General features: G+C 42.4%; 1 protein-coding gene across 5 annotated transcripts in view; it reads left to right on the plus strand.

The window, feature by feature from the left end:
• The window catches only part of LOC121954904 (axonemal central pair apparatus protein HYDIN), a 148,891-nt gene that overhangs the window by 29,128 nt on the left and 107,615 nt on the right, over nt 1-12,148 (plus strand). For all 5 annotated transcript variants that reach the window (XM_088086604.1, XM_088086609.1, XM_088086608.1 and 2 more), the window contains exon 8: nt 9,799-10,000. In XM_088086604.1, the coding sequence (XP_087942730.1) occupies nt 9,799-10,000 (202 nt within the window). The remainder of the gene's footprint in view (nt 1-9,798; nt 10,001-12,148) is intronic.

A 12,148-nucleotide genomic window follows, 5' to 3' on the forward strand; every position in this document is an offset into this window, starting at 1 on the left:
GAATTGTTATAATCTAGAGGTTGAATGCTGGGGTTTATAATGCATTATAAATATCTATACTCACTTATTCACACATTAACAATTAATTATAGTAAGAACTCATAGTAAGCAAAAGTGAGGTGCATATTGATGCATTTTTTAATAATTATGCTTCTGTCACGGCTGGTAACAGGACCCAAATGCAACACACGAACCGATAGGAGTCTTTCAGAGGCTTTATTAACAAAGGCAGAAATAATCAACAAAGTCCAAAGGGTAGAATGTCCAAGTCGGTGATCCACCGGGACAATCCCCGAACCGAGTCGAGCCGACAATGAGGTTCAGGCAGGAAACCCACCGGGAGAGCAGAGCAGGTGAGAGGTGGAGACCAGCCCATCTCACTCCAGCGATGGCGGATCTCGCAGACGAGTAGGCTCGCTGAATTCCTCCTCCTCTCAGAGAACAGGGATTAGGAAAGCATAAACCGAACTCAGAGTCAGGATACAGAAAGTAGGTCAGATAACCGGGACAGAGACAGAGCGGGTTGGTCGGGCACGAGCAGATTCGGCAACAGGCAGGCAGACAGGAACAGAATGCTGGAAAGTCTCTCATGGCAAAGAACAATCTGGCTGTGAGGGTGAGACACAGGACAGGTTATAGGAGGAGGAGGAGCAGGGATTGGCAACAGGTGAATGTGATTACCGCTGATGAGAGTGCAGCCAGGCAGAGGGAGAGAGAGAGAAACACCACAGGTGGAGGAAATCAAAATGATTAAAGGAGAGGTGAGTGAGGTTAAGCAGCAGTGGAACAGACGTGACAGCTTCACCATAATCATAGTTTCATTGTAGGTGTTAAGTAACGTGTAATAATGTTCATGCATTTATAAGAATAAGAATATATATATATATATATATATATATATATATATATATATATATATATATATATATACTGATTAATGTGTTCCCTTCACTAGAATACTTTAAAAATGCATTTAAAGGACTAAAGTGTGACAATAGCTGTGTTCGAAACCGTCCCCTCATTCACTCAGTCACTATTCACTATGTAGTGTGTATTAAATAGTTCACTATACAGGGAATAACCAAATGAGATTTCGTACACTACGTTGGAATTTTTTTCCAATTCACGACCTCATTGCATTTTGGTAGACGGGAGCTGAATGTAGTGTACATCGTATGTACACTCAAATTTGCTATGCATTGTGGGCATTTTATAGTGCACTATTTACTGGATAAAATTAACAGCAGACAATTCGGACACCACCACAAAATGGCGAACACACTATATAGCACTATAGCCCCCAGGAAGTGCGCCACCCTCTGAAGCAAAATTTACATAGTGGCCGAAAGTGGAACTACAGTGTCACGTGATGCACAGTGGCCCAGAAAGACTTTTCCCCGTTTGTTAACATTGGGAAAGAGACCTCCTTAAATCACTGGATAATTTTTTTGAGACATATTTACTTTTCAGAACACATTTTTTTATAGCCATTATTAAAAACATTAAGTCCTAAAAACGTAAAATGCGCTATTTTCCGAATCAAGATTTGGAATTCGGTCTTTCTCCAGACATAAAATGAATGCACATCGGACCCACAGGACTCTACCGTGAGAATGCGCATGTAACTCTAAGAGTTTCTGACACAACACAGGCTTCGTACTGGCTGTAGTCATGGATATTTTTGATTTTACCAGTTTACAACACATCCATACGCTGTTGGCTGTAAAGCTGTAATATGGACGTCTTACCGTGTCTGTATCAGAGACCGTATATACAGTCTGCGGTCTGTATTCAAACTACCAGTTATCAGTGAGCAGCGCGGAGCACTAGTGACAGTTACTGAAAGGCACTGAACATAGTATTTTTAAAAGTTGAGCTGTGTAATAAAACACGAGGCAATATTACAAGGCACCACCTTTTATTACCTTTTTATGAGCACGACACATTCCGATTCTGTTATTTTGATTTCTTCGGTCGTGACTATGATATGATTCCCTGATGAGTTGTATGTATATTTGTGTGTGTGCAGAGAGAGAGAGAGAGAGATAGATATACCATTATCTGATAATCACGTAAATATTAAAACCGACAGTACCTGCTGTTGCTAATAAGCTAAGCTACTACGAGAGGAATGCTCGTGCACCGGCGCTGTTCGCTTCGAGCACTCGGGTGATCTGTGTGAGCGGGCCAGTGAGTCGGAGTCAGTGCTCGGGTACACTCGGCCGCGTTCAGCTGTCGTTAATCACTTCCACGCATGCTCTATGGGCCAGTAGATCCGGGTATTTTACACTTTTCTAAACCCGGAAAAAGAGTTTTCTCTGCTTCATGTGCTACTTCCTTATCATACATCCATGTTCATGTGCCACTGAGCAGCTCTCATAGGAATGAATAAGGCCCCGCCCCCACGGCTGTATCCAGACTTCCTTATAATACATCCATGCACTATATCCGGGATAGGGTAAGGTTTCGGACACTGCTAATGTGTCAGAGAGCCTGTGCTTTTAGCCACAGAATTAGATTTCACAAAGACTGGGGATCTTGCAGCATCAGAGGTGGACAGAAACTGCTGTAGCCCTTGGAATCTGCAGTGAATATGTTATATGCTGTAGCTAGTTAGCTAGCTAACCCCTGTCCCCATACCAGACAGGCTGAAAGCTAAGTTAGCCACTGGAATGTTTGCTATTAGCCTACAAGCTAACTGTATGATTTAGCTGAAGATTGCTAGTTGCACTCATATACATGGATACATGATTTGATTTTGAAGTTGAAAATACAGTTAGCATGCAGGCTAATAGCAAACAATCCAGCAGATAATATTAGCTCACAGGTAGACACTAGTTTACAGCATATAGCATACTTACCAGTGATTTCAGGAGCTGCAGCAATAGCTGTCCACTTTTTTTCTCCACTCTAACACAGTACAAATTGTTAAGCCATGTTAAAGAAGAAATCTTATTCCATTCTTAGCTCCACAATGTCCTCTTTTTCCACAGTCCAAGATAAATGTAGCTAAATATGAAAATGTTAACTGTTTGACTGACTGAAGAGGAAAACCCGAAGCAACAAGTACGAGCCAATTACAGCACAGTAGCACTGGTCTACTACCCAATCACAGCACAGTAGGGCATGAGCAGATGGAACATGTTGGCATTAGTCCGGACCTTCAGGTGTGAAAGCACCCTTAGATGCATTTCAATAGAATAGAATAGAATAGAATAGAATATTCCTTTATTGATCCCCCATTGGGGGAAATTTCAAATGTTACAGCAGCATGAAAAAAGAAAAGTGAAATGTAACAAAGAAAATAACAATAACAAATAACAATAAATAAGTAATAAAATAAGTATGTACATAGAGGAAATAAGGTATGTACACATAATAATAAGTAAGTAATAGAATAAGTATGTACACAAAAGATGGATTTGAGAATAGAATTTACAAAAATTTGTTGTGCAAATTATTCAGCCAGTGATGCTGATGTTATAGAGTCTTATTGCAGATGGGATGAATGACCTGCGGTAGCGCTCCTTCTTGCAGGGTGGATGTCGCAGTCTGCTGCTGAAGGAGCTGCTTAAAGCCCCCACAGTCTCATGCAGTGGGTGAGAGGGGTTGTCCATGATGGATGTGAGCTTTGCTAACATCCTCCTCTCACCCACCTCCTCAATGGAGTCCAGGGAGCAGTCCAGGACAGAACCGGCCCCCCTAACCAGTCTGTTCAGTCTCTTTCTGTCCCGATCTGTGCTCCCTGCTCCCCAGCAGACCACTGCATAGAAAAGAGCAGATGCTACCACAGTGTCATAGAATGTTCGGAGCAGAGTCTTGCACACTCCAAAGGACCTCAGTCTTCTCAGCAGGTGGAGACGACTCTGGCCCTTCTTGTACAGGACAGCTGTGTTATTAGACCAGTCCAGTTTATTGTTAAGGTGAACACCCAGGTATCGATATAGGTCTCCACCATCTCAATGTCCAGACCCTGGATGTTCACCTGTGTAGTCTGGGGGTGTCTTCCTCCTGCGAAGTCAATAACTATCTCCTTTTGTCTTACTGGCGTTGAGCTGAGATGGTTCTGCTCACACCAGTTGACAAAGTCTGTGATGACGGTCCTATTCGCTCGCCCCTCAGATATGCACCCAACAATGGCTGTATCATCGGAGAACTTCTGGAGGTGACAGCACCCAGAGTTGTAGTGGTAGTCTGAAGTGTACAGGGTGAAGAGAAAGGGGGAGAGCACTGTCCTCTGAGGGGCCCCGGTGCTGCAGACTACCATATCCGACACACAGTCCTGAAGCCTCATGAACTGTGGTCTGTCGGCGCGGTAATCGATGGTCCATGCAGCCAGGTGACAGTCTACTCCCCGCCTTTCAAGCTTCCCTGAGCAGTGAAGGCTGGATTAGGTTGAATGCACTGGAGAAGTCAAAGAACATGACTCTCACAGTGCTGCCGGTGTCCTCCAGGTGAGTCAGGGATCTGTGCAGCAGGTAGAGGACTGCGTCATCCACTCCAATGCCCGGTTGGTACGCAAACTGCAGTGGATCCAGATGTGAGCTCACCAGGGGCGGAGGTTTCTGAGAACAATCCTCTCCATGGTTTTCATCAGGTGAGAAGTGAGGGCCAGGTCTGAAGTGGTTGGGCTCCTGGGGTGCGCTGTCTTCGGGACAGGAACCACACAGGAGGTCTTCCACAGTGCTGGGACCTCTCCAGACTCAGGCTCAGGTTGTAGATGCGCAGAAGAACCAGGCAGAGCTGATCTGGCACAGTCCTTCAGGAGTCTGGAGCTGATGCCATCAGGACCACGTGGCCTTTCTCGCCTTCAGCTTCTTCAGCTCACTTCTCACCTGATCAGCTGTTATGGAGAGGCCGAGGGTGGCGGAGGAGGGGCTGATGAGGGGTGGTGGTGGAGGTGATGGGGCTGACGGAGAGCTGAGGTGGTGTGAAAAAAGAGCCAGCTGGTCGGTGCTTTGATGAGTGGGGGGAGGAGGAGTAGAGTCAAATCTGTTAAAGAACAGGTTCAGCCTGCTTGCCCACTCCTGGTCTCCTGCTTCAGGTCCCTCACCTGGCTCTGCTGTGACCAGAGATGGTTTTGAGGCCTCTCCAGACCTCCCTTGCGTTATTTTGTTGCAAGTAGGTTTCCATCTTGGTCTTATAGCTGGCCTTTCCTCCCTGATTTTTCTCTTCAGCTCCTTCTGCACCTCCTCAGCTCCTCTTGTCCCCAGATCCAAAGATCTCCCTCTTCTCCTTCAGCAGGACCTTCAGTTCAGGGGTCACCTAGGGTTTTGTGTTAGAGAAACACTGCACCTTCCTGGTGGATACAGTGTTCTCAACACAGAAGTTAATGTAGTCTGTGACGAAAGTGTGTAATGGTGTCAATGTCCTCATTGTGTGGGCCGCACAGTACATCCCAGTCCGTGGTCTCGAAGCAGTCCTGCAGCGCCTCAGTGGCCTCCTCAGACCACTTTTTCACATACCGTATAGTCGGGGGTTGTTTTTTCACCATAGGTATGTAAATGGGCTGCAGTCTCACCAGGTTGTGATCTGAGCGACCCAGCGGGGGGAGGGGTGATGAGTTGTATAGATCCTTGGTGTTTGCATACAGTAGGTCCAAGGTGTTATTGTCTCTAGTGGGGCAGTCCACATACTGGCTGAATGTTGGGAGAGTGGTGGAGAGCGATGTATGGTTGAAGTCTCCTGAGATGATGATCAGAGACTGGGGGTGGGATGTTTGCAGCTTGGACACTTCAGTGTGGATGATCTCGCAGGCAGTTAGCATCAAAGCCGAGGGGATGTACACCGTAACGCAATGACATGCTAAAACTCCTCGCAAAGAATAAGTGCGCAAACTAACCGCCAGCAGTTCAACATCCTTCGTGCAGCGCTGCTCTTTAATGCTAACGTGACTTTATAAGAGAGGAAAAAATTGGACTTTATAAGAGAGGAAAATAGAGAGAGAGAGACGGCACTTCGGGTCATACAGCATATGGAGATTGGGAATTTTGTGCTCCTCACATGAGCTGATGTGATTTGAAACTGTGGTTTGAATGAAGAATGAAGCCTTCCCTCAGTGGTAAGGAGGAAACTGGTAAACTGGCAAAAAGACAATGAAGTTTGTTTAATTTACTCAAATCAGCCGATCAGTCAGACACTAAGCAGGCCAAAGTCATTCGTGGATCAACAGTGTAAAGAACCCATTGCAGTGATTGCAAAAGGACTGAGACAATAAACAAGCACGGGAAAGGAGGCTGAGGGCTCTGTGGATGTTTTTGTGGACTGTTTTGGATGAATAAGCTTCATGCTACACACATTTGTATGAATGTAGTTAAATTTGGAGTAAGTCATTCTGTCAAGTACAAATACCTACCTGAATAAATGCAATTAAATGTGGAGTATCACATGGAGTAAATGTGGATCAGATGTGACTACTACCTGTACAAATGTGAAGTAGGTCATTCTGTCAGGTACAATTATCCATCAGAATGGACTAGTACCCCTTAAATTGGGGGAAAGATCATTCTGTCAAGTACAAATATCTTATCAGAATAGACTTCTACCTGTATAAATAGGGGGGTAGTTCATTCAGTCAGGTACAAATATCTATCATAAGGAGCTAGTATACATAAGGGGGAAGTTCGTCCTGTCAGGTACAAATATCTATCAGAAAAGACCATTGCCGATGTAAATGTATTTAAATGTGGAGCAGGTCATTCTGTCAGAAACCAATATCTTTTAGAATAGACATCTACCTGTGTAAATGAAGTTTAATGTGGAGTAGGTCTTTCTGTCAGGTACAAATATCTATTAGAATAGACTACTTCCTGTCTAAACATAATTAAATTCAGAGTAGGTTATTCTGTCAGGTACAAATATCTATCAGAATGGACTATTATAAATGTAGTTAAATGTGTAGTAGGTCATGTTGTCAGGTGCAATATCTGTCATAATGGACAACTACCTGCAAACATAGGCGGGTAGATCATTCTGTCAGGTACAAATGTCTATCAGTACGGACTACTTCTTGTATCAGTAGGGGAGTAGGTCATTCTGTCAGGTAATCTCTATCAGAATGGACTACTACATGTATAAATAGGGTTGTAGCTCATTCTGTCGGGTACAAATATTCATCAGAATAGACTACTACCTGTAGAAAACTAGTTAAATGTGGAATAGGTGATTTTGTCAGGTAAAAGTATCTATCAAAACTGATTACACCCTGTATAAATACAGGGGTAGGTCATTCTGTCAGGTACAAATATCTATCAGAATGCAGTACTACCTGTATAAAGACGGGGGTAGGTCATTCTATTTGGTACAAATATGTATCAGAATAGACTTCTACCTGAATAATGGTAGGTATATGTGGAGTAGGTTATTCTGTCAGGTACAAATATATATCAGAATGGACTCATACCTGTATGAATGTAGATAAGGGTGGAGTAGATCTTTTTGCCTGGTTCATATATGTATCAGAATAGACTTCTACCTGAATAATGGTAGGTAAATGTGGAGTAGGTCATTCTTTCAAATATCTACCAGAATGGACTACTACCTGCGTAAATAGAGGGGTAGGTTATTCTGATAGGTACAATCATTTGTCAGAATGGATGACTACCTGTATAAATAGGGTGTAGGTCATTCTTTCAGGCACAAATATCTATTATAATGGACTACTACCTGTATAAATATGGAGTACGTCATTCTGTCTGGTACAAATATCTTTGTATAAATGAGCAGAGTATGAGGGCTGATTCCATGGCTAAGGAGCTGCTAAGCAACCATGTTATTGATTTTTGGAAAAAAGGGAGTTCTTAACAACAGTAATACATCTTAAGGCCAAATAAACGGCACAAAATTGCATTTACTTTGGAGGCGAATTTTGACGCGCTTGTGTAGTCACATGAGGGGCAATGCAATTTTATGAATAAATTAATGTAAATTCTAAAAAACAATCGCGCCGGGGAAATACTATTGGACAGGAGTTGGGTTGCCTGTGTCGATCTTTTACAAGGCTACATAATATCATATGAAAGACAAAAACAACTTAACATAGGCTACAGACCCCACACGTTGTCTTTGAGGTAATTATCTTTCTACTGTCTTTCCCTGTTATTGTGCAAAACTAGGTTTTGTGAAAGAGAAATGATCAACCAATCCACCATATTGAATGTTTTGAGTGTGACGTGGCAATAATGAGCATTTTGATTTGTCAAATGTGTACTCATCGGAAGCGAAAGTTTGGAAAAATTGACCTAGGTCCGAAAAACAAAAGCCGCAATTTCGCTTCTGGTGTGCAAAGGCCTTTAGTCTAGCAGGAGAAATAGTTCCCTATGTACCTGAATGGCATTTTTTTTTTAAATCTGTGTGTTTAGGACCCATATGGTGTCTAGTTAAGATATCACCTTGTTGCCCATGTCAACTAAAATATCTTTAACATATTTTCTGTTCATAACAGTATAATTTTTGCGATATTTTGTAAGGTTTCCTGCCATAGGAACATAAACATTTTTTTTCTCATAAATCAATTAAAAAGGTAAATAAATTAATGGAATGCATTCTGAAATAGATGGCATCAGCTAATTGAAAATAAAAGTCATCAAAATGTCCTGGTTCATTTATCATTGTTGTCACAACACAACTCTTATATCAGTTGAAAGGTTAATAAATGGACACAATCACTCTGATAAAGATGGCAATCTGATTAAGGCTAAAGCCATCAAAACCCCCTAATTCACTCATCATCATCTGAGGATGAGGTGTTGATTGATGATGAGATCATCATCAATCAACACCTCATCCTCTTCCCCCTCATCATCATCACTGACAACATCAGCAGCCAAAACGTCAATGAGAGATGGGATCGTAACTGGCCCACAAGACCAGACAGGCTTCAAAATCCCTCCCTCTGTCTTTTCCCACTCCGTACCCTCGTCATATGGTTTAGGCCTCTAGAAGTTTGGCTAAGCTGCCTGCTTGTAACAGGCCACTTTATAGTTTACCCGCTGGATTTGGGAGATTAATGCGTCTTGGTAGGGGGGCAGGGTCTTATCTTCTCTCACCATCTTGCTCCTGAGCAGGTTTACTGACTTCTCACGTGCTTGACTGTATGGCAGACACATGAAGCCATCCAGCTGCTCCTGAACTTCTGGCTCCACCTTCAACTCATTGCCCAACTGACTGCAAAACCATTGTTGGGATAATTTCTAAGTGTGCTCTCTTCAAATATTCCATTTTATTCAATGTACAGTACAAACAAAAAAATGTTTAAAAAAATCATCCACCAACCTTAAGCCTTTTGAAATTTGGGGTTCCTCTGGAGATTTTTAAGAGGTGCCACCTTGCCCTTGCCCTTTAAAGTGTCAGCTAACACAAGAGTTTTGGAGGTACAGAATGCTCAATTAACTTCTCCATTTGATGAAATGAGCTGATATGCTGTTTCGCAGCAGGCGGAGTTCTTTCTTTCTCCTTCACAGATGAATGGATAATTGATCTGTTTATACATTTATGGCTGATCAGACCTATAGATGAGAGGAGGTATTTGCAGATTTTTGTAAGTGAAAAGCAGTTTTAGGCCCAGCAGAATGAACGGTGTAGTTTCACTTTTAATTCTCCTGGCGCTCTGTTGTGGGTCTTTGACTCCACTGCATGATAAATAACCCAACCATGTTTTAATACAGCTCTTAATTAACAGTCCAGCTCCACTGAGACTATGGCAGGAAAAATGAGACTATGGCGCCTGCCACAGTCTGTGTTATTAAAACACTGCCTACTTGTACATGTGTCTGCCGTCTCTGCATGTCCTTTGTCCAGGTGAAGATGTCTACATCAGCTTGTATGGGACTTGTGAGGAACTAGACATCCATCTTGTGCCTGACACTGTTATGTTGAGGAAGACTTACATTTCCCTGGCCAATGTAAGCACAGTGTCCCTCATCTACAGGAGTGAGATTCCTCTCAGGTATCGTTGGACAACATGGCCCAGTCTGCAGGAGGAGGACCTGAGCTTACTGAGGTATTTATGCATGCACACCAATGATATAACACAGACAATATTTAGAATAAGATTTAGAAGTGTGGTCTTTATAAGCGTCCCCTCTTCCTCTCACTGTGTGCACGTCTCAAGTACAACTGCATTTCCATCAATAGCTTTCGGCTTAGTACCTTTCGAACCACAAGTAACCCCTATAAACATGTACCTAGACCCCAGATCTGTGCAGCGTTTTCACTGCTAACAGTACTCTTACATGTGGGCAGGGTTTGGCTCAGAGATAGAGTGGGTTGTCCTGTTATCGGAAGGTCGGGGGTTCGATCCCATGACGAAGTGTCCATGGGCAAGATACTGAACCCCAAATTGCTCCTGATGCCGCATCATCAGAGTGTGAGTGCGTGTGAATGATTACTGAGTAGCAGGTGGCACTTTGTACGTTAGCCTCGGCCAACGTTGTGTGAATGTGTGTGTGAATGGGTGAATATGACATGTGTGAGAGCACTTTGAGTGGTCAATAAGACTAGAAAAGTGCTATACAAGTACAGTCCATTTTCCATTTACCATTTGTTGTTACTCACTGCTCTGTCCAGCAGCTCTCGCTGTATTTCCTTGTTCACAGGTGAAAGGTGAGTGAAGTCTTCACCTCGTCTATCATCTACAGAATAGGGCTGCATGCCGACATTTTCAGAACAAAAAAGAGCAGGCTGGAGTGAGTCTTTCTCTATGGGATATTTATAAGTAGTGGGTCTGTGCATTGACACCATAAGCGCTGGTATTGTCAAGAACCTCACAATTCAATTCAATTTCGAGTCTTTGGGTCACAATTCGATTCGATTTCAATTTTGATTCGATTCGATATTGATCCAGTTGTTTCGATATCGATTCAGTTATGTGTGTTGATGTCAGATATACCCAGATAATTCATTAGAATACCTTCTGCTTTGTGTTCAATAAAGCGTGTATTGATTTAGAACAAACTGACACCAAATCTTATTTTACCATTACATTATTCTTTATTAAATAAAAATTAAAACTAAAACAAATTTAAAGTACAGAAAAGTGCACATTTTTGCCTGAGCCAAACTTAACAAAAGTAAAAAACATTTATGCAGGATTTGTCAATATGCATTTGTGTGGGATCCACAGCTTTAGCATTAGCGACAGGTTGCAAATCATCTGCGTCATGTTGGCTCAAATGGTTCCGTAGGTTCGTCGTATTGTTGCAGTGCTTTAACACTGACTCATGAGGCTCACACATGACGTAACTACTATTGACTTTGTGTATCCAAACGTTGGCTTTTAATGTTATTGGCGCTGATTTTCACACACCGCTACCTCACACTACTGACACCATTTTAATGAATAAACAACAGACGTTGTTCGGGGGTAAAGCGGGGTCTCTGAACAATGTAAATCGCACTCTGTCGCCCTCACACTGCCCCCACAGAAGCGGGACGTCATTACTACGGAAATAATCAATTTCAGGATTTTATGAATCGATATTTAATTGGCAAAAAACATATTGTAATGCACTGATGAATTGATTTTTTTTACCCAGCTCTAGACACCATTTCAGGCAAGAGCAGGGGTGTAGTGCTGCTCAAGCACTCAGGAACAACGTTATGACACATTGTTTTTCTTCAAGCAAGTATTAGAATATATGCAGTTCACATAATCCGTTTGCAAACAACAGACAATTTTTAAACCCCTGTAGATTTACTCATTACTACGGGTATGTCATTGTTATTTTGTTTAAAAAAAAAGACCAATAAAGCTACCATCTACATTCTACCTGTTATTCAAGAGATGCAATAAAACAGATGGAGCGGTCAAAGTTGTCATATTGAAATTTAAGGTGTGCTGATGGATTCGCATCATCATCTCATGCATTGATTAACATTACAAGTAAACGTTCCACCTTAAAAATTGCTGGCAGCTGGCTAAGTGAATGAAATTATTTTTTCTAATACTCCAGCTGCTGCTAGAGGCTGCAAACATCCTTTTATTTTATAGTTAGAGTTAACTTAGGTATGAAAAACTTGTCAGGGTATGAACAGCAGTTAAAGCAGCCACAGCTCAGCCCTGAGCACAGAACGTTGATTCTCTTTTGACCAATGAAGGGACTGCAGTGTTTCTAGCTCCACCTTTTAGTATCAGATCAGTGTGCACGGT

Source organism: Plectropomus leopardus, chromosome 13 (assembly GCF_026936395.1).
Source record: "Plectropomus leopardus strain MGB_pleo_1.0 chromosome 13, ASM2693639v1, whole genome shotgun sequence".
NCBI lineage: Eukaryota > Metazoa > Chordata > Actinopteri > Perciformes > Serranidae > Plectropomus > Plectropomus leopardus.